Source organism: Macrotis lagotis, chromosome 1, assembly GCF_037893015.1.
Source record: "Macrotis lagotis isolate mMagLag1 chromosome 1, bilby.v1.9.chrom.fasta, whole genome shotgun sequence".
Taxonomy (NCBI): Eukaryota; Metazoa; Chordata; class Mammalia; order Peramelemorphia; family Peramelidae; genus Macrotis; species Macrotis lagotis.
This window is the reverse complement of record NC_133658.1, coordinates 298,451,098-298,474,852: the sequence shown is the minus strand read 5'-3', so window position 1 is coordinate 298,474,852 and position 23,755 is coordinate 298,451,098. Positions and strand designations below refer to the sequence as shown.

General features: G+C 37.1%; 1 protein-coding gene across 5 annotated transcripts in view; it reads left to right on the top strand.

The window, feature by feature from the left end:
* RSPRY1 (ring finger and SPRY domain containing 1) overlaps positions 1–21,521 on the top strand; it is a 68,780-nt gene extending 47,259 nt beyond the window's left edge. For all 5 annotated transcript variants that reach the window (XM_074211259.1, XM_074211258.1, XM_074211255.1 and 2 more), the window contains 5 exons: positions 2,240–2,351; positions 3,483–3,585; positions 5,934–6,086; positions 13,746–13,850; positions 14,845–21,521. In XM_074211259.1, the coding sequence (XP_074067360.1) occupies positions 2,240–2,351; positions 3,483–3,585; positions 5,934–6,086; positions 13,746–13,850; positions 14,845–14,941 (570 nt within the window). In that variant the 3' untranslated portion in view covers positions 14,942–21,521. The remainder of the gene's footprint in view (positions 1–2,239; positions 2,352–3,482; positions 3,586–5,933; positions 6,087–13,745; positions 13,851–14,844) is intronic.
* Positions 21,522–23,755: the final 2,234 nt, after the last annotated feature.

Here is a 23,755-nt window from a genome sequence, read left to right as displayed (position 1 = left end):
TATAGGAAGGAAATATCTTTGACTTTCCTGCAATTACTTTTCATTTCAAATAACATGAAATGGTTCAGAACTTCAAAGAGCTTTCATTTAGCCCTAATTAAAATAAGACCCATATCTACAATAAGGTCCTTCCCACAATCAATCACTGATTGAAAGCCAAACAGAAGATCTGTCATCCACCTTCACTTAAATAAGGATGCTCCTTAAAGATCTTCCTACCCCAATAGAAATTGAGATGTCTCTAAGGATTTCATTGAGGGTCCCATGGTTATTATCGTAATTTGACTGCTAATATACAGCATCCCCTACATATTTGATACCCTATTCCCAGTTACTGCAATTAAAATAGCCTGAACCTGGGGAGAATCTCGTCCCTCATCATAATGCGGGGGGGAGGGTTTCTGTAAGTCCATGAATCAATTTCAGAAAGGTCATAATTGATGTTACCAAAGCATGGGTCTGATCATATTATTCCCTCACACAAGAACTTTTAACCACTTCCTATTGCTTCTAATATAATATATAGAATACTCTGTTCTGCCTTCTGGTCCTAGCCTGTCTTTTTTTTTTCAATTGAAATTTTATTTGTTTTTTTCCAGTTACATACAACAGTAATTTTCAACATTCATCCATTTGCAAATTTATGAGTCCCATATTTTTCTACCACCCTCCTTTCCCTCCCCCTCTGCCCATGGTGGTGAACACTATGTATGTGTTTATGTACGTTTACAATCATATTTAACATATTTCCATATTAGTCATGTTGTAAAAAAAAGAATTTGAATCAAGGGCAAAGAAAAATCAATGAGAAAGGAAGGAAAAACATGTTTTTAAAAAGCAATCATAGTATGTTTTGCTCTGCATTTAGACTCCATAGTCTTTTTCCCCCCCTCTGGATATGGATGGAATTGTCCACAAGTGGTCTCTTAGGATTGTCTTGATCTGCTAAAAGAAGCTGCAACTGACCTGGTTGATCATCTCATAGTGTTGTTACTGTTCTTTTGGTTCTGCTCACTTCACTCAGAATCAGTTCATGCAAGTCTTTCCATACTTCTTAAAGTCTGACCACTTATATTTTTTTTAATAGAAAATTTTTTGCAAAACTCCATAACATGGGGAGGCTAGGTGACGCAGTAGATAGAGCACCGGCCCTGGAGTCAGGAGTACCTGAGTTCAAATCCGGCCTCAGACACTTAATAATTGCCTTGCTATGTGGCCTTGGGCAAGCCACTTAACCCCATTGCCTTGCAAAAAGAAAACAAAAACAAAAAAAACTCCTTAACATTCATATACCAGAACTTGTTAAACCATTCCCCATTTTATGGGCATTCCCTCAATTTCCAGGTCTTTTGCCTCTATGAAAAGAGCTTTTCTCTTTCTTTCTTTCTTTCTTAGCTCCATTTCCTATCATTCCCACTCACACTCACTATATTCCAGTCTGGTATACTCATTATTCTTTACATGTGATATGCCTCCTCTTGTCTCTTTGTCATAACATAGATTATCCCTAATTCCTGAAATGTTGTCTCTCTTCAACTCTGCCTCTTGAAGTTAAGTCTGGTCTCAGATACTTCCTAGCTGTATGTCATTTAAAACTGCTTCAATTTCCTCAAATATAAAGCAAGAGTAATAGCACCTATCTCACTGAGTTGTTTTGAAGATCAAATGAGATAATATTTGTAAAAAACGGTTCCTGGCACATATTAGGTGCTATGTAATATTTATTCTCTTCTCTTTCATTGCAAGTGGAAAATTGATATCCACAAATACTGGAAGAAACCTTCCACTTTGAAAAGTGACAGAACTTTTCAAAAATCTCATAGAGAACTCCAAAAAAAGTTCTCATTCTAGAAATTTTGTCATAGGCCATGTCAAATCAAATCAGTAGTATGGGATGTGAATTAGTGTTTTTAATTGACATTTTTGTGGTGGTATTTGTAACAATAGGGTTTCATGTATCTTTTGAATCTCTTCTACAAAAACTTTACTCTAGTGGTCCTAAAGAATACTGTCATTGTCTGAATTGAATGAATATCATTTCTTTTCCCCTGTCAATACTCTTATAAAAGCAATGAATTGTTTAAAGACAAGTTAGGAAATAAGAAGAGATGTTATGGACATGTATGTATTTAATTACAAAACTAGTTAATTCCTTAAGAGAAATGAATATTGAATTCAAAGAGTAACTAACAACTTTAACCCAAGCATATGAAGTCTTGCTATTTTGACTTCTCTACAGGAAGGCTATGGTATTGGAGATGATGAGTATTCTTGTGCATATGATGGCTGCCGGCAGCTGATTTGGTATAATGCCAGAAGTAAACCACATTCACACCCCTGTTGGAAAGAAGGTATTCACTTAACTTGGGACTAAATCTCTAATATTGTGATTTGGGGTGGGGTTTTTTTAAGTCATGAAAAAATAATAGGGTATTCCAATCTCACATATTACAACAAACTGTTTTATCTGATCTGGTAAATCTTAGATTTTTAAGAATTTTCCTTCTCATAAAAATCACATTTTCTCTTAAATTTTCTTAAATTCCAGGTGTGATGAATATATTATTTAATTAAATTATACTGATATTTCAACTGATCCTGAATTTTGAATTCCTCTGTAATCATATTTTGAAAAACAGCAATTGTGTGTGAGCTTGACCATTGTGAATACTAAATCAGTTTGCATGAAGTTAAAATGATCAAGGTTCCTTACTTAATATCATTCTTGACACAGAATAAAGGAACCTTGCAGTAGATAGATAGAAAAGTTTTCAGCTTAGAAATGATTGTTATGATTGCTGAGGACTCCACCAGTTAATATGTAATATAGCCCAATAGCTGTTGGGAATTCATAGGCCATTAGTGTATCAGGACTTCATTTATTTATAAGAAATACTACATCTTGGTCCTATTTGTTTTTTCTCAGGCCTTTGATTAAAGGACCTAGGCTGGGATGTACCAGCATGTAATACATTTGGAAATAAAAGCATTTAAATTAGACCCCCCCATTATTGAAATAACAGTGATAGTAGATTAATAATGATATTGTGAAGCTCCTTTAGAGCAGGGATTGTTTGTTTTTTGCTTTGGGTATCCCTAGCATCTAGCTTGAGAAATTCTTCATAAATGTCTCCTTATCAGTAGATTAGACTGATTAAACACAGATACTAGATTCTTTCTCACTAGTGGGGAGCTCATGAGATGGTAGAGAAACTCTACTAAACCTCATATAGAGTCCCCTTCCATGTTGGCAAAATCAACTGACCTGGCAAGAGCAAAGGATTTATGTTGAAAGGCAATGGAAAACAAGTTGAGATAGATGAGTTAGGGATTGATTGCAGAGGAACTTGAATGATAGATTGAAAAGCCAGTCTTCAACTCAACTACAACTGGAAACTTTCTTATTCTGGGTTCTGATATGCTCAGATATTAAACACTAGAATTTAAAATCTTAAAATTAATGTTTTTGTCTTATCTTCTAGGAGATACAGTAGGATTTCTTCTAGACTTGCAAGAAAAACAAATGATCTTCTGTTTAAATGGCAACCAGCTTCCTTCTGAAAAGCAAGTCTTTACCTCTGCTGTGTAAGTATCTTTTCCCATTTGGAATTGCAGGTCTAAACTAAGCAAGGTCCATGTCCTTCCAGAAAATCTGAATCTGTCAACACATTTCTATGTTGACAAGTTAGAAAATCTTCGGTACACATCAGTTAATGCTTGTACTGAAATTTTCCATTAGATTGAAATAAGAAATCTATGACAAGATATTATGATTGAATAAAAAAGAAAGTAATAGATTAGAAAAAATATTTAAGGCACATATTAAAACTTGACATCTAAAATATAAAGGGGTTATTAAAAAAAATCAGCCTGGATTACAGGCTATAATGAATAAAATAATCAGTATATGAATAGATAGTTTTTAAAAGAAGAAACACAAATTATTAATAATCTCCTTAAAATGATCAACTTCAATGTCACTAATAATCAGAGAGATGCAAATTAAAAGAAATTTTTAAGACCACCTCAAAGAAAAAAGAAAAAGTCCTTGTAACAAATATTATGCGTAGTCAAGCAAAACAAATTATCACATTGGTTGTAAATGAAAAAGGAAAGAATGGACAAAATTCAGCTTTTTTGATTCCGTTACCTCTCTCTCAGGGCAGGTGAGAGTACAAAAGGAAACGTGTTTTGTCATCACTCTTCTAAAATTGTGATTGGTCATTGCTTTGATCAGAGCTCTTAAGGCTTTCAAGAGTTGCGTTTCCATATAAATATTTATTAAATTGGCAGGGAAAAAACCCAAAAGCAATGAAATTCAGTCCAGATATTGATAGAGTTTTGCAGGTCTCATTAACAACTTGTAAAATCTTTTTAGGAAGCAACCCTGCCAAACACAGTAAAATTTTTTAAGTATGATCATATTCTTTGACCCCAATAATTCCATTGTTGGGATATATACTCTGAAAGTGTTGATTTTACTTAAAGAAGCTATTCAAATATAGGGGAGGAAATCGAAGCTATCAAAATAAAATGATAAACTATAATGCAATTATGACTGACAAGTATGAGGACTACAAAAAAATTCTTTTTATGAAAGAATGCAAAGTGGGAGGAAAAGAAGATCCAGAAGTGAATGAGTGAACAAAGAATATTGATGAGGATAGAGGAATTCCTAACTTATAGTCCATGAACTTGTTTTATTTATATTTTGATAATGATAACAATTATAATTGATTTCCTTTGTAATTTTGTGTATTTTATTTTATATATTTTAAAACCTCATTTTGATAAGGAGTCCCTGTTATCCCTGTTATTGTTCAGTCATTTTTTCAATTGTGTCCAATTCTTTATGACCCCATTTGGTGTTTTCTTGGCAAAGATACATAGGTAGTTTGCTTTTTCCTTCTCCAGCTCATTTTACAGGTGAGAAAACTGAGGCAAACAGGATTAAGTGATTTGCCCAAAGTAACACAACTACTATGTGTCTGAGACCTGATTTGAACTCAGGAAGATGAGTCCTCCTGATGCCAGACCCAGCACTCTTAAACACTGCACCACCTATCTGCCCAAAGGGGCCCAAGGCCTGCATTGAACCTACAAAGGAAGGTTAAGAAGCCTAACAGAGGGAGTGACTGAAAAATTATTATGGATAAGGAAGTGTAGATCCAAAGATGAAAAATGATGGGAACTTATACAGGGAATTGGTGGAAAGTAATATGTATGCATATAAGCATGGTGTCATAGGAGAAAAAGATATGCAAAGTGATCAAGGAACACTTAAGGGTGAAGAGATCACTTCATCTAGGTAATCAGAAAAGGTGTAATGGAATAGGATAGCAACTATGTTCACCCTTCAAGGAAGAGAAGAATTTCAACAAGTAGAAAATGAGGTGTTACATTCCAGAATGGAATGAGGGGATGGTCTATGGAAATGCAGTGGAAGAAAATAGGGTAAGATCAGAGAAAGCTGGTAATGCTGTTTAACTGAATTGTAGAGTGTATTACTGGAAAAATAGTCTGGGGCTAGGTTATCAAGGACCTTAAAAGGTCAATTTGTGTTTTGTCCACTAGGCAGTGGAGAATTCCTTCAGGGTGTGGAACAAGAAAGTGCCAGGTCAAATCTTTGCATATGAATGTTTTTATTGGTGGCTTTGTGAAAGATGGAAAGGAAGAGGCCAGAGACAGGGAAACCATTCATAAGGCTATTATGGCAACCTTGAAGGCCTGTGGAAGGCCTGTAAGGGAATGCAAAGGTACAGTGACAGTGTGAGAGAACAGTCAACTTCATGGTCAAATTTAGTAGGCAAAACCATCGCAAGCTTCCCTGCCAGAGCAGAAGATGTCCTGGGCTGCTAGGAATAACTTTGTGAAACTTAAAATTTGCCATAGCATCCAAGTTTTTTAACTTTGCATATATTTTTAATTTGCAGATCAGGTTTTTTTGCTGCAGCAAGTTTCATGTCATATCAACAGTGTGATTTCAACTTTGGAGCAAAACCATTCAAATACCCCCCTCCTATCAAATTTAGCACTTTTAATGACTATGCCTCCTTGTCAGCAGAAGAAAAAATCATTTTGCCAAGGTAAGGGATATGTCCTATATTTCCCAGAGTAGATATTCTATGTGTGTTATGTCTATGTTATATGTATATTTGACCTTCTACAAATTTGCAGACACAGAATCACAGAATTTGGGTATTGGAAAGAATCTCGATAATCAAATCCATGCCATACACAAAGGAACCCCCACCACATCACACCCAACAAGCTTATAGGACATCAACTTAAACATTTCAAGTCATCCCATTATACTTTTGGATAGCTCTCTGTTAGGAAATTTTTCTGAAATCTTTTCACATGACTTTTTCTACTTTTCCCCCTATAGAACCAAACAGAAAAAATATATTCCTTCCTTCAGATTAAGATAGCTATCATATCTCCTCCAACTCTTCTCTTCAGGCTAAGCATGCCCAGTTCACTCTTCATATGACATGAACTTAGGGTCTTCATCTAGTCCTTTTCTGGACATTGCATTCTATCACTACTCTTCTTAAAATATGACACCTAATTTACAGAAAGATGACTGCATTAACACACTGTTAGTTCAGCCATGAGTTTGTCTGACCATTCTGGAAAGTCATTTGGTCTCATTCTGAAAAACACCCTTCAAACAAAGATCTCACTCTCAGATATATATTTCCCAATGAGATCAGTGACAAAAAGAAACTCCAAATCAAAAATATTTGTAATAGTATTTCTCATAGGAACAAAAAACTGGAGTCAAAGTTGCTTATCAATTGTGGAATGGTTGAAGAAATGATGTTACATGGATGTAATAGAAGATTATTGTACTATAAGAAGATATAGAGAAGCCTAGGAAGATTTTTAGTAGATTGATGCAAAGTGAAGAAAGTCAGAATCATGAAAACAATATACACAATGACTACAACAATACAAAGGAAAAATACAATAGCAAAACAGTTGAACCTGAATACTATAAAATTATAATGACTACATTTGTTCCTTTGAAGAGATAAAAGACAATAGCCCCCTCCCCCTTTCTTTGCAGAGGTGGAGCAGTAGGAGTGAGGAAGATTACAGATAATAATCAACTTTTTTGATTAGTTGGTTAGTTTTGCTAAATTGTTTTTTTCCTTCTCTTCTTTATTATAATGACTAACTTTCTGGCAGGACACACTCCAAATGGAAGGAAGGAGGGAGAGATACATTGGGAAAATTAAGTGATATAGAAAAAAATGTATACAAATACAATACAATTTATTTTGTACTAAGGAAAAACTCCCATCAATGCAATGAAAAACTCAATGCACCTCCATCAATGTGGGAGAGCCTTTAGACTGAATTCACATATAATTCTCCATTAGACAACTTATTCCCAAAAGAAATACCAGATTCCTCCATTGGATAGAGCCCAGTGTTAATGGGATCAATTATTTCTATTAATTCCTTGTGCTGCAGCCACAATCTGAACTCAGATTAGCCATTTCACAATTGTCTACCTTTGTTCACAACTGAAAATTAACAAGAAATTATATACAGCTCCAGACAACCCATATATTGACTACAAAGAGACAACACATTGCTTTCCACTTGTATGTTGATTTGTGATTGCATTTCAGTTCTTTTCACATCAAAAGCATGGAGCCTAAGTTAGATTTAAACCACAGAGTCTAGGGTGCTCAATCATCTCCAATTTTAAAAATAAAATTTGAACATCTTTAAAAAAAAAAGGGACAGCTAGGTAGCACAGTGGATAGAGCTCCAGCCCTGGAGTCAGGAGTACCTGAGTTCAAATCCAGCCTCAGACACTTAGTAATTATCTAGCTATGTGACCTTGGGCAGGTCATTTAACCCCATTGCTTTGCCAAAAAAAATTATACTTACAGGGGCAATTATAAAAGATAAATTAGATAGTTTTGATTATATGAAACTGAAAAGTTTTTGCACATTGGATAAGAAGGGAAACAGTCAAATGAAGAAAAAAATCTTTGTAGCAAATCTCTCTGATAAGGATTTTGTATCTGAGTTATATAAAAAATAAATATACCCAAGATCAATAAGCCATTCCACAATAAATGAGTGGTCAAAGAACATAAACTAACAATTTTCAGAAGAACTGCAAACTATTCACAATCACATGAAAGAATGATCCAAAATTCAATAAGAAAAATGCAAATCTAAATAGTCTTGAGGTTTCACCTCATAACCTGCAAAGTAGGTAAAAATGACAAAAAATGAGAAAAGTCAGTGTTGGAAGGATTGAAGAATAATAGACACATTTTAATGTATTGTTGGTGGAACTGTTAAATGGTATACACCCATTTGTAATTCCTCAAATAAAGTAATTAAAATCTCTATACCCTTTGAACCAGAGACTCAATTACTGGACTTATACCCCAAGAAAGCTATTGAAAACAAAGTCCCTATATACATCTAAATATTTATAGCAGCATTTTTCATTATGGCAAAGAATTGGAAACAAAGTAGATAGATCCTCACCAACTGGGTAATATACAAATTGCAGGACATGAAAATATATTATGATGACTACAGAGAAAAATGAAAAGTTCTTTATGATATGATGCAAAGCGATATAATCAGAGCCAAGAAAACAATATACACAATAACCACATTCATATAAATAGAACCACAAAAAAAAAACCCAAAAGTGTATGTAGCAAAATTACAAAGGTCAAGCAGGACTCAAATGAAAAGATAATGAGAAAGAGACTTCAGTCCACCCCACCCCCCTTATGGCGATGGGATGTCTACAGGTATACATTGCGTGGGTTTTTAGACTTTTTCAATATATTAACTAGTTAGCTCATTTTTTTTCCTCTCTATAAAATACAGTTTGTTAGATGACTATGGATAAGGAAGGAGCCAGGGGAAGAGACACTTGAGAAATGTAATGTAAGAAACAGAAATCATCAATAAAAACTTACTTTAAAAAAATTAAATCCTGTTAATTTATAATAACCAAGCTTGGCCCCAAAGAAAAGGTATAAGAATGCACCTCCTGAGGGGCAGAGCCAGGATGGTGACAGGAGAAGATCCTCTCTTAGGTGCTCTCTTTTTATAATATTTCAAAACTTATAAAATAAGGACTCTAACTAAATTTTTGAGAGACAGAACCCACAGAAAGATCCGTTGAGGCAATTCTCCAACCCAAGGTAACCTGGAAAGTAGTGGAAAGGCTCTGTTCCACAGGGTTAGAGGGACAGTCCCACCAGAGTGAAGCAACTTCAGCCTCCCAGAGGCAGCCCCAAGGCGCTGGGAGCTGCAGCTTGTGGCAGCAGGGGGCAGTTTCCTGACCTACACCCCAGGGGGCACTGGGTAACTTGGAAGATCAGCTGGGGGGGACCTCTGCCAGAGTGAGCTATGAAGCCAGCCCCCAGGGCACTCAGCAAGCTGCGATGGAGGCAGCCCAGATCCAGGAACTGGAAGCCGGCAGTAAACAGGAGCCCCCAGGCAACTCAGCCTAGGTAGAGGAGTGGAGAGAGACTTCCAAGGTCTGTCCTCTGTACCTGGAACAGGACTCTGGGGCTCTGACCACATTCAGATCCTGATCACAGTCTAGGGCCCGCCCATCTCAGCCCCATGGCAGAGGGGTGCACTTGTGCTCATTCACAGACTAGGAGGGAAGACAGCTTCACACACAGAGATCCTTGGGAGGGGTCCCAATAATACTCAAAAACTCAGGAAGCACCCCAAAACCAGGCACAGGCTGGGGTAACGAGTAACCAGAGAAAAAAAGAGGAACACCATTGAGAAATATTTTGTCTATGATCTCAAGAAGGATCAAAATACTCAATCTGAAGATGAGGAAGTACAAGGTCCTGCATCTAAAGACTGCAAGAAAAATGGAAATTGGGCCCAGGCTATGACAGAGCTCAAAAAAGATTTTGAAAATCAAGTGGGGAGGTAGAAGAAAAATTGGGAAAAGAAATGAGGGGATGCAGGAAAAACATGAAAAAAGAAGTCAGCAGCTTAGGGAGATCCAAAAAAATGCTGAAGAAAATAACATGTTAAAAACCAGCTTAGGCCAAATAGAGGAGAAGAATGTTTTAAAAAGCAGAATTGGCCAGATGGAAAAAGAAATAAAAAAGCTCTCTGAGGAAAACAAATCCTTCAGATGTAGAATGGAACTGAGGGAAACTGCTGACTTTACGAGAAATCAACACACAATACTTCAAAACCAGAAGAATGAAAAATTAGAAGAAAATATGATACATCTCATTGAAAAAAATAACTGATCTGGAAAACAGATTCAGGAAAGATAATTTTAAAATTATTGGCATACCTGAAAGTCATGATCAGAAAAAGAGCCTTGATGTCATTTTTAAAGAATTCCTACAGGAAAATTGCCCAGATATACTAGAAACAGAGGGCAAAATAGAAATTGAGAGAATCCACTGATCTCCCCCAGAAAGAGATCCAAAAAAAAACCCCAGGAATATTTATAGCCAAGTTTCCAGAACTCCCAAGTCAAAGAGAAAATATTATAAGCAGCCAAAAGGACACAATTCAAATATCATGGAGCTGCAGTCAGGATCACACAGGACTTAGCAACAACTACATTAAAGGCTTAGAATATATTCCAGAAGGCAAAAGAGCTCGGAATGCAACCAAAAATCAACTACCCAGAAAAACTGAATGCCCCCTTCCAGGGAAAAAGATGGACTTTTAATGAACCAGGGGGGAATTTCAAATGTTCCTGTTGAAATGGCCAGAGCTGAACAGAAAGTTTGATCTTCAAATATAGGACTCAGGTGAAGCATAGAGAGTGGAGGAAAAGGGTAAAATATGAGGGACTTGATGATGATAACTACATGTATTCCTGCATGGAAAAATGATATTGATAATACTCATGAACCTTCTCATTTAATAGAGCAGGTAGAAGGAGCTTGTATAGATGAAGCACAGTAGAGAGCTGAATTTGAAGATATATTGTAAAAATGGAGTCAATGGGTGAAAGGGAAATGTAATGGGAGTAAGAGAAAGGAGAGGTAGAATAGGCTAAGATATTTCATATAAGATTTTTTTTATTACAATGAGCTATTGCAATGAGATGGAAGGGGAGGAAGGCAAGGGGGAATGAGGGAACCTTCACTGTCATCAGAGGTGACTAGGAGAGGAAACAGCATATATATATATATATATATATATATATATATATATATATATATATATATACACACACACACACACATATGTATTCAATGGGGTATAGACATCTAGAGTAAGAAGGAGAGAAGGGGGACAGGGGGAAGGGGGGGATGTGAGTGATGGAGGAGAGGGTAGATCATAGGGGGAGAGTAGTAAGATATAACAAGTTTTCTTTTTTACTTCTTGCAAGGGGCTGGGATTGGATGGTCTGTCCGGGACCATAGAGCTGGGTGGATGCTGGGCCTAAGGGGTGGTATGTGGACTCGGGGCCTCTTGGCCCCAGGGCCAGGGATCTGTCTGCTGTGCCACTCAGCTACCCTACAGCACATTTAAGAAAAGGGACAGAGTGAAAGGAGAGAGAAAATATAGTATGGTAGTGAGAAAGTACGAATGGAGGGAGTTGTGATCAGCAATGGCAACAGTGGGAAAATGTGAAAGTAGCTTTTGTGATGGATTTATCCTAAAGAATGTGATCCACCTGCAACAGAGCTGAAGGTGTTGGAGCACAGCCTTTATTGTTGTTGTTGTTGTTTTGGGGGGGTGCAGGGCAAATGGGGTTGGGTGGCTTGCCCGGGACTGCACAGCTGGGTGATTGTTGGGTGTTTGAGGCTAGATTTGGACCGGAGTACTCCTCACTCCAGGGCTGGTGCTCTGTCTGCCACCTGGCCACTCCTACTACTACTACTACTACTACTACTACTACTACTACTACTATTATCATTATTATTATTATTATTATTATTATTATTATTATTTTATTTTTATTTTGGCTTTTGCAGGGCAATGGGTTTGGGGTGGCTTGCCCAGGGTCACACAGCTGGGTGAGTGTTGGGTGTCTGGGGCCGGATATGGGCTCAGGTACTCCTGGTTCCAGGGCCAGTGCTCCATCCACTGTGCCACCTGGCTACCCCTATTATTTTTTTAATTTTAATTTTTTTCTCTTTATTGCTCATGTGGGTCTGTATTTTTGGGGGGGAGGGAGTATTATGTTTACTCTTAAACAAGAATATTTTAGTAATGTATAAAAATCATTTGTACAAAAATAAGAATAAATAAATAAAAATTCTAGTATGTTCATAGACATGGATCTGGATTAAAATATCAAACTTAAAAACAAAAAAAAAGAATGCACCTTCTGTTCTTTGAAAAGTTGGACAACTGTATGAGTATGGAATACTATATATATAATATTGAACTTGGTTGATGTGTTGGTTAGTTTTACTAACTTTTTTTCCTGATAGTAATAAGTTAGCTATTATATGGCACTTTAAGATTTGTATAGCTCTTCATATTCTGTGTTAAAGAGGGATGACCCTCTGTGAGGAAAGAAGTGAGAAATTCATTGAGAAATGTAGGTGATTTAAAATGAATCCTATCAGTTAAAAATTGTTGATTTTGAAAACTAATTCTAAGATGCTCCAAACAAAAAGAAAATTTTTCACAGAAAGCTTGTAGGTTTTTTCTTAGGAATACTTTTTAATCCTTTGTAAATTAGGTTCTGTGTATAAAGAACAAAGACCTAGAACATGAACTTCATTTAGGTGAAACTCGGGAATGAAGCATACCTCCTGCCTTAAGAACTGTTCTTCACTAACCATAATATAATTAATTTCTCATTGTTTCCCTTCCCTTCTTTCTCTTTATTCAAGTTTTAGTTGGCCTCCCATAAAGTAGTCTTTGTTGTTCTTCCTTCCATACGATTTCATTAAATTTCATCAGCTTCCGTTTGCTGCATCAGCATTTTAGTTTTAATCCATTTTAGTATTGATTTGTCTATAACTCTGGAAGGGATTAACATCTAATTTCTAAGAGGCTCACTTTATATAAACACACATGTGCCTATAAGGCTGTATGGTTGTCAGAACTTAACACCACATCCGCCTAGGCTGTCTTTAGTATATGAGAACCAGCACTGGAGTCCACCCAGAATTTTTTCTGATAGGAGCACCAAGGGCCAAATTATAGGTGACTTAATTACTCTTAACTAATATCATCTTTATGGTTAGGAATATATTCTGAACAATTTTAATTTTCCTCAAAAACCTTATATGAGTAAATCTACCATCCATATTTTTTTTAAGTTTTTTGCAGGACAAATAGGTTTAACTGGCTTGCCCAAGGCCACACAGCTAGGTAATTATTAAAGTGTCTGAGGACGGATTTGAACTCAGGTACTCCTGACTCAAGGGCCAGTGCTCTATCCACTGTGCCACCTAGCTGCCCCCATCCATATTTTTTTAAGCTATATTTTTATCTGGATCCTTATCTAGATTCAATGTATTCCAAAATACAGGTGACCTCCTCAATCACCTTTTATTTACCTAAATTTCCTTCTTCCCACCTTCAAGTTAGTGGCAAAAAAGATGAAGAGATATATTTCTAGTATCCCCAGAATATTCTTTTGTCCACCTTGGCCAGTTTTTCTTCAGGGTTATATATTCACCCAATCAACTTTTCTATTCATTGACTTTATTGGATGTTTTGTGTGCTGCTATTGCACATAAATTGTGTTTTTTATTTAATTTCAAGTGGCTTCTTTGTTTCACTTTCAGACATAGGCGTCTTGCTTTGTTGAAGCAAGTTAGTATCAGAGAAAATTGCTGTTCGCTTTGTTGTGATGAAGTAGCAGACACAGAACTCAAGCCATGCGGACACAGGTATGACTAATTGTCAGAAGTCTACTTATCTGAATTTGGAAAACAAGTTTCACTCCATTTCTTTTATGACTGTTTGAAGAACAGTATTCCCATTACCATTTTCTAGCTGCTCTAATACTGATAAAGAAAATGAAGGACTAATAATATAGGGAGATAGTACAGTATATTCAATAACTTCTCTGAATCTCGGCTTCTTCATCTGTAAAATGAGGATAGTGGAATTCAGACTATTATTCAGTATGACTTCAAGAAATGGACTTTATAGACTTTAAAGTACTCTGTAGATGTGATTTGTAAATATGGTGGTCCCAAATAGACCCTTGGCATTTTCCTGGATCCCTGAAATTATATCTAAAAACAGGTGGTTCATCCTAATTAATAGAAATTCCAGTTTTGCAAGATAAAAAGGAAAGATAAAGATTTGATTGAAGTTCTCAAAGAACTTTCCAGTATACCACACTGCTCTGTCAAATGCAGCCTAGAACTCAAGTGCCAAAGGCCTTAGAAAGAACCATAGGTACAAATACTCCTGGGGAAAAGAAACAGCCAAAGGAAGCTATTTACACGGGAAGAAACAATGTCTATTTCCTCATCTGTAAAACATGGGAACAGTAATCATTTTCATCACTCACCTTGCAGAGAAATGATGAATAAAATTTCAGCACTATAAATATGAGCTTGTGATATCATTAAAAGACAAGAGAACTGAGGTAGCTGGAGGATTTTCCTTAAAGGTTTGTAATAGAGATTGACTGAGTCCCCTGTTAGAGATTTTAGCTACTTCACAAAAGTGGAGACATCACTAAAGGAATGGCTGCTGTCCATTGTGATCTCTGTAGAACTAAATTCAGTTCTCCAGTATGTCTAGTCACACTATTTGTCCATATGAAGAATAAACCCTAAATGAGTTTAGAGAATATGATCTACCCCTACCTAATGCTTTTAATGCAATAATATGAACATGGTCTTAACTGGTATTTCTTTCTTTCTTCAGTGACCTGTGCATGGATTGTGCCTTGCAACTGGAGACTTGCCCATTGTGTCGACAAGAAATAGTGTCTAGGGTCAGACAGATTTCTCACATTTCATGACACAGGTGGAGAAGCAACACGGACTTATTTTTAATCAATTCCAGCCAATGTCTGAAAAGGAAAAACATCTCTAACCAGTTGTGCACACATTGAAACTATAGCCATGGCCAGATTTTATGCTAAGCAGTAGTTTGTCTAAGACAAAATCCTTTAGAACCTAACCCAGGATGCCAGCACTGGGAAATTCCTTTTACAAACAAGGAGAGCTGAATGCTGTGGCTGAGTTTTGGGTCCCTCTGAGAAAGACACCAGGAGACACTGCCCACTTGAGCGTCAAAATTTAATTTGCACTGGATGTGCAGCTACATGTTCAGTACATACGGTTGTTTAAAACAGGATGTTTTGTCTCATACTCGAAAGTCTTTATTTTTGACTTAAGTGATTATGGAGAAATAGTCTGCCAGTGTTTCTTGGTTAAGTATAACTTCCTGCTGGTCAGAGACTGTGTTAACATTGAACTGCAAGACTTGAATCCCTAAAATTAAAAATAAACCCGTCTTACTACAAGCTACATGAAGGACCCGAAAGAAGGTGCATAGACTGTAAAAAAAAAAAAATCCAAATTTTTGATATCTCAGTGATTCCAAAGAACATTCTAATTTTTTTTAAACACAGAAAATTGGTGGTATTTTCACATTCATAGTGTTTCTATCCAATTTCAGTACCCGCATTTTGTGAAAGAAATAATATGTTTTACCAGTGCAGGAGAAATTCTTACATTAATTACAGTACTAGACTGGAGAAAATTTACTAATTAGGGTATTTTTAAGGTACCATCAATCAGGTTTTTTTGTTTTTTGTTTTTTTAAATCAGTATTGTTTTTGAAAGTAATGTACATTTGAAACTTTTGAACTAATAGTCTCAAAAGATCTGGAGGAAATTCTGAAATACGTATTAATATTGTTTTTAAATAAATACATGTTATTTGAATAGTAAATTCAATCATGGATTGTTGACTATGTCTTCATCAAAAGTACAAGTCCCTCTCTGGGTCTCTGGTGAAGATCTTCAAGAGTTTGTTTTGTTTTTCTCCCAGAAAATTGGAAGGTAGAATTGTAAATTCACAGTACTTATTTTATAAGGGTGTACCTCAGCAGTTGCCTTTTAATTTATGCCAACTACTTACTGAGTTTATACTTGAACAGTAAAGGTGTCTTCTGAGCTTTACAATGTCTTAAATTAGACTCATATTCTTTTTTTTCTCTCATTGCCACCCTTTCTAGATTATAAAGTGACAGTAACCTGAAGCCTGTACTATTACAGAGCTCATTTCTTCCTGTAAATTGGGATGATGGGTTTTCCCATGCTTTCAGTCTTCCATAAACTCTAAAAGTTCATGTTCTTCCCTTAGCTTGTGGTGAATATGATCATTTGTATTAAATAAATAAAGTATTTGTTGCATTTTGTTTTTTGCAGGCAAAAGGTCTAAAAGCTTTCACTGGTACATACTAAGATTTAAAATGTGAAGTTCTCATCCTTTTTTTTTTTTGAAGGAGTGGGTTGGTCAAGGGAAGGGAGGTACTAACAATGACTTTTCTAAGACCTTAAAAATCTTTTCAAAGAGATAGGGAGTGAGCAGGTATGATGCAAAAGATGATGAGCAGCTAGGGGTGGCTAGGTGGCACAGTGGATAGAGCACTGGCCTTGGAGTTAGGAGAACGTGAGTTCAAATCTGGCCTCAGACATTTAATAATTACCTAGCTGTGTGGCCTTGGGCAAGCCTCTTAACCCCATTGCCTTGCAAAAACTTAAAAAAAAAAAAAAAAAAAAAAAGATGATGAGCAGCTGAGTTGAAGTTAGTTAAAGAAACTGGCAATATACTCTTTGGGAAATCCACTCTTGAACTTTACTCTTAATAGAACTACTTTTCCTAAAAGTAGCTCAACTCTTAGACCAAGAAGCATTACAGGTAGGGTTGGGGGTAAGTATTGTAGCTCAGAGGAAGTGGCAGTATTGAATACATTTCAGGGTTCACATTTTAGGTGGGGTATGAGAGAAGCAGCTCAAATCTGCCCCTGAGAATCAGTGTTTCGATTTATTTCAGTGTGAGCAGTCATTCTTCAGAACTTCAGAAACTGACAAAGGCTCCAAATGTGTCCACAAAGGACATGATGCAAAGTGTGCCATACTTATTTTACCCCCAAAGAGCCAGCTGTTAAATATTTACCAGCATACTCTGGATTTTAGACATCTCTTCTTTTTGCCAGAGAAGAAGGCAAAGAGGAAAATTGAAGGAGAAAATGGGGAGCATTAGGCCTTTTAAGGTAGAAACATAAATCATGACATTTTAAGCCATGAGAACTTAACTGTGCCATTACCTAAATTTTACCCCTTAAATATCCACTTGCTCCCTTCCTCCAATATTTCATAAGTGAATAGAGAAGAGGGGAAGACCTGGATTCCAGTCCTGTCTCTTCCACATAGCTAGGTGACCCCAAACAGGTCATCTAGGCCCAAGCTGCTCCATTGAATTTTTATTTTTTCTTATTAAAAGTAGTTTTCAACATTCATCCACTTGGAAGCTTATGAGTTCCATATTTTTCTACCATGTTCCCTTCCTATCTCCCACCCTCCATTTTGGTGAAAAAGCTGGTAAAAATTGTGTATATATAGTCATGTTGTAACATTTTCATATTAGTGCTTTTGTCTTAAAGTTTTTCAAAAAAGGTGTCCATGTGCCTTGGTAGAGGACATCTGTAATAGCTCCCTACATTCATAATGCAAAGAAAGAAGTATGTATACATACACACACACACACACAGCGCCTTTAACCAATAGGCCTGGTATGACTACAGTGATGTGGCAGTGAGAGAACACTGGTCCTGGAATCAGGAAGACCCAAGTTTAAATCCAGTCTCAGACATCTGTCTTGTAATCCTAGGCAAGTTACTTCACTTCCATCTGCCTCAGTTTCTTCATCTGATCAGCTCCCTTGAAGAATTGTTGGGAGAATCAGATGCAGTGTTTGTAAACACAGAATTTGGCATGGAGCTTGCTCCCTTCCTTCCCTCCCCCACAACTGGAAGTCATAGAAGGGTATCAGCTTTTCAACAATGAAGAGAGTAGTGTGTTTGAAAATAAAAAGCCTGGACTTAAAAAACCTACCAGCACCCAAAGGAAGCTTCATCAAAAACATCAAGAACTAATGCAGAAGGGGGCAGCTAGGCAGCAGTGAATACAGCACCTGCCCTGGAGTCAGGAGTACCTGAGTTCAAATCTGGCCTCAGACAATTACCTAGCTGTGTGGCCTTGGGCAAGTCACTTAACCCCATTGCCTTGCAAAAACCTAAAAGAAAAAAAAACTAATGCACAAAACATTAATGAAAAAATTGGTGAGGGAACTGGCTCATTCTGAGATGTCCTAAGCCTAAGGTGGTGGCACCTGGAACCCCTCTGCATATCTCTAGTTGTACAGATGATGTGTAGATATGACATGATACAAATCAGCTGCTCACTGTGAGGAATCCTCATGTACAATGAGTTTAGAATCACTGGTTATTTTTCACTATTCATTTTTTAAATTTTTTTTTTTTTGGCAAGGCAAATGGGGTTAAGTGGTTTGCCCAAGGCCACACAGCTAGGTAATTAAGTATCTGAGACGGGATTTGAACCCAGGTACTCCTGACTCCAAGGCCGGTGCTTTATCCACTGAGCCACCTAGCCGCCCCTCACTATTCATTTCAATCAGTGCCCTCAGGTCTTTGACCTCTGTCTATTCAGTACATTAGGGGTGGGGGCAAAGTAATCCAGTTTGATTAAATAGAGGAAAGGTTTTCTGAATAACTGAGTTGACTCTTAACATCAAAGCATTTTTCAGTTTTAACTTTTTTGTTGAAAATTCAGTTATATTCCATTCTTAAACTGAGGGTATTGTATATACAACTTCTTGATGACCAATCACCTTTAAAGAATGCCAATTACTGTTCAGTGTTGTAATGTCTTAATGCAATTATGTTCTCAGGTATATACATAGGGCTATTTTCCCCTTACATTAGGTTCTCCCAGACCACATTATGCTTTATAAAATCCTCTCTTGTTTTACCTTTTTTTCTTTCCTAATCTTGCACATGTAGCTACTTGTCAGTGAGTCTGCTGTAGAGCTTTCTAATCTGCTTTGGACTTTGAAAGCAAATTCCCCAGACTTAATAGAATTGTATATAAAGGAAAACAATGTAGGCTCTATATGAGGATTCTATGAACCTTAGCCTTAATGGCTGGACTCTTGTAGAGTTCTTGTGCTTTTGTTTTTCTTGCCTATGTTGCATATGGGTAAAATAGCTGAATTCCTTCCAGGTAGTAGGCATAACTACATTTATTAAGCTATGAATTTACCTCCCCAAGGGCAGTTTGAATCTTTAGGGACTCTAACCACTTCCTACAGAAATCAGTTTACAATTCTGAGAAAGTGCCTGCACCTCCAGATGTGGTTTGAATGGACATGTCTCAAAAGTTGCACAAGAGAAATGTGACCATGGATTAGTTGGGATAGGTGTGCTTGCCATGGAGTGGAATGCTTCAAATTGTGGGAAAGCTTTTTTCTGTAGAATGATACAATCTGACTAAAAGTACTGTTGGGGCAGCTAGGTGGCGCAGTGGATAGAGCATCAGCCCTGGAGTCAGGAGGACCTGAGTTCAAATTTGGTCTCAGACACTTAATCATTACCTAGCTGTGTGGCCTTGGGCAAGCCACTTAACCCCATTTGCCTTGCAAAAAAAAAAAAAAAGTACTGTTGGATGGACATTCACAAAAGTTAGGGATTGAGGAAGATAGGATATCAGAAGGATAATGATACAAAATGGATCCATACTTTTTCCCCCCTAGGAATTTGATAAAAATTAGAATCTTCCATTTCTAAATTGCTTTTAAGCATTCAAATACATAGAAAATTATATAGTGCTTTCAGGATTGCAAAGCACTTTATAGAGATCTCATTTTATCCTTACAAATAGAGACTACTATTCTACCCACTTTACAGATGAGGAAACTCAGGCAGGCTTAAGAAGTTTGTATGACTTAAGGTCACACAGCTAAGTAAGTTGCTGCAGCTTAGGTTCTCCTGACTCCAGGCCTTCATAAGGGAAAATTTTTCTTCTGGAAATTACTCTCCTTGATCTCTGCTCTGCTCTCATAACCTGGGCCCCCTCTTTCTCCCAATGGGTTTCATCTCTTTTTTCCTGTATTTCCCTTTACTTTCTACCATTTTTTCAAATGAATCCTAGCCATATCTTGTCAGCCAACTGGCCCTTCCCCAATTCCCAGTGTGTGTAGATAGAACATTTGTCATATCCAACCTTCCTAGAACTAAGATGGATAGATCATATCCTCTTGGTTTTGAAGAAGGGTTATCTTTGGGAGCCTAGGAAACAGAACTAGATCTCATCTCTTTTTTTTTTTTTTTTGGTAAAGCAACGGGATTAAGTGATTTGCTCAAGGTCACACAGCTAAGCTAGTAGTATGTGTCTGAGGCTACATTTGAACTCAGGTCCTTCTGACTCCAAGGCTGGTGCTCTATCCACTGTACCATCTAGCTGCCTCCCCATCTTTCTTCAATAAAAAATATCCAACTAGAGTTATCTCTGTCCCCTCACTGGCTGTCTAGAGTGTGCTAGAACTAGCTCATACTGGCTCATTAAAGTTGTTAAATTTTCATTGTGAGCATTTACACCACAGGAATGTGCAAATGCTAAAATCAAGGCTTGGTAATTGTCTAGACTTGTGATGGAGAAAATGTTAACACAGAATGAAGTGGGTCAGTGCAATTTTGGAGAGCCAGGTGTTAAACATTGATCATTATACTATTGGATGGTTCAGAAGAAAAACTGCTTCTGTGATTACTCCCTTTTTAAGTTTAAGGCACTGGGTTGTGACTTGCCCAAGGTCACACAACTGGGCAATTATTAAGAGGTCTAAGGTTGAATTTGAACTCAGATCCTCCTGACTCCAGGACTGGTGCTCTATCCACTGCAACACCTAGTTGCCGCCTCCCTGGTTACTCTTTAGGAACAGAAGGTATTCTTTGGCTTATGTTCACCAACTTCTCTCAACCAAACACACTGGTTACACACAAATAGCAAACATCAAGTAAATCAGCAGAGAGAAATCAGAGAAGTTATGAAAATTAGAAATATACTGGAAAATATACAAGATTGAAGAAAATATGCAAGAATGAAGCTTTTGAGCTGGGAACAACATGAAATTTCCATTCAAACCAAGAGAAAGGGCCTCATTTTATCTGGGGAAGTCCAATTCTATCAATCTCTCGGGAGATAGGAAATCTGAGACATGTTGAGCTGGTTTCTTCTACTCTTCCAAAGGACCCTATGGCCAGAATTGCCCAAAAAGTCAAGCTCCTTTTCTGTCTCTGTGTTTGTCTCTGTTTCTCCACCATCCTAGTTCCTCCCCTTTCCCTCTTTTTCACCCCTCCTGTGACTGTAGAGGCTTGTTTCAGAAAAACCTGGGAAGACCAGTATGAACTGGTATCTACATAGAGTAATATTGTAAAGACAATTAACTGAAAAGAATTTTTTTAAAAATTTGGAATTATGTAAATAAAATGATTAAATCTCCATATTGTTTGAACCAAATACGCTTCTACTGAGTTTATAACCCAAGGAAGCTACTGATAGGAAAATTCTCACATATACCATATTTACTCATACACTTTTTTTGTGATTGCAAAGAAATGGAAACAAAGTAAAATGCCTATCAGTTGTGGAATGGCTAACAAATTGTGATGTATGACTGTAATAGAATACCACTGCACTCTAAAAGATGTGTGAAGAATACAGAGAAACACTGAACTAAATGAAGTAAGAAGAGCCAAGAAAACTATATACATAATGACCATGACAATGGAAATGGAAAGAAAAACCACACCAAAAAAATCAAAAATGCAGCAAAATTATAAATTATAAATACCAAGCAAGATTGGAATAAAGGGATTGGAGCAGACATCTCCATTCTATTTACCCCAATATACATATTGTCTATAACAAGAAAAATAAAGGAAGTTGAACCATTGAGATATAGAAAAAATTAGGGATGTTTTTGTTTTGTATATTTGTGTATCTTGCTATCTTTATTTGCCACAAGGGAAGGTTCAATGTGGAAATGGAGTAACTAATATAATGGCAAAAGACAAAACTTTTTTTAAAAAAGAATTCCAATGAAAAGGGGTTGAGAATGACCTGAAAATGAATTATCTCCCCTCAAATAGTAATAAAAAGTTCATAGTGCAAGCTTCTCCAAAGGAGAATCTTCTCCAATGTGTCTTGATGCTCCTACAGAAATTCCCAGTGAGTATTGTTTTCCCAAATGATCACACCCCCATAGGCAGAAGATATGGGGAACCCTCAAACAATTATTGAAGTAAATTCCTTCCCCTCACTAAGGGGATCTGACTATCATATATGTCCATCTTCCTTCTCCATCTAGCCCTCATCTCAGAAGCAGAATTTTTCTACCAATTGACTCACCTGAGGAGCCTCCATGTCATTTTCCAGAGGTCATGGTATTTTCTTCAAATATACCTGCTATGCAAAGTGAAGAGAGAACTAAATATTGTGCTTTTATTAACTTTTAATGGTTATATAAAGTAAAAAACTCCATTTATATAGTGTCCACTTTCTTCTGGGAAGCAAGTAAAAAAGTTTGAGTAAACAGAAAAGAAACATGATCAGCTCAGAGAAAAAGACAAATCATAGGCACCTCCTATCCCACAGGGGATGAAGCAAAAGAATGGACTCAGTACTTTCCCTTTTCATCTGCCCTCCATGCAATGTCAATAAAATGTTTTTACACCTGTTTATTCCAAATGTACTGCAGTCCAATTGTTACTGTGCAGACTCTGATCTTCCATCAGTCATCATTTATGAGATACTGTTATCAGACACTACGCTAAGCCATAGGGCAACAGAAAGACAAAACACTATCCCTGCCATCAAGGAGCTTACAATCTAATGGGAAATACAACATGCAAACAAGCTATACAAAGCAAGCTATATACATGATAAATAGGAAATATGTAAAGAAGGGAAAGCAGGGGAATTATAAGGGAAGACTTTCTGTAGCAGATGAGGCTACAGTTGGGATTTAAAGAAAGAAAGGTCAGTAGTTGGAGGGGAGGAGGAATATTGTTCCAAGCATGGGGGAAAAGTCAGAGAAAATACATGGAGAAGAGAGAGATGGAGTATCTTGTTCGTGGAACAGCAAGGTGGTCAGTGTCACAAAACTGAAGACTAGGAGTTTGCAAAGTGCAGGAAACCAGGAAAGGCAGAAGGAGGCAAGGTTATGAAGTGCTCTGTATTTGCTCCTGAAAGCAATAGGATCCCCTGGAGTTTAGTGAATCTTCCTGTTACCTCCCTGTATAACCCCTTTTTCCCTAGACTGAGAGATCTGGCATCAAAGATCACCTATGAAAGGGCTGAGGAGAGATAATAGAGGATCTGCCCCCTACCTCCTCCACAATTCTCTCCTCCAGAAAGGAAAGACAGGAAATCTTCCCCAGTTAATTTTATCAGATAAGAATAAAAATATGATTTTCCCTCCCTCATTCTCAAGAAGTCACATTACTCCTATTTCCTTATCTCTATCTCCCCCATGAGGAACATCTGGACATCACATAGCAGACTTTTGTTTACAATTCCAGTCGCTTCCAGACATCTCGGTCCCAGACTGAGTTGACGGGGAGGGTTCCTCTGTACAAGTCCCAGGGCAGATCTGTAACTAGGTTGGGGTCCCTCCAGGGCACTGCAGAATGCAAACAAGTGAGTTCAGAACCTGGTTACTAAGAATAATTAGTTAAACAGGAAGC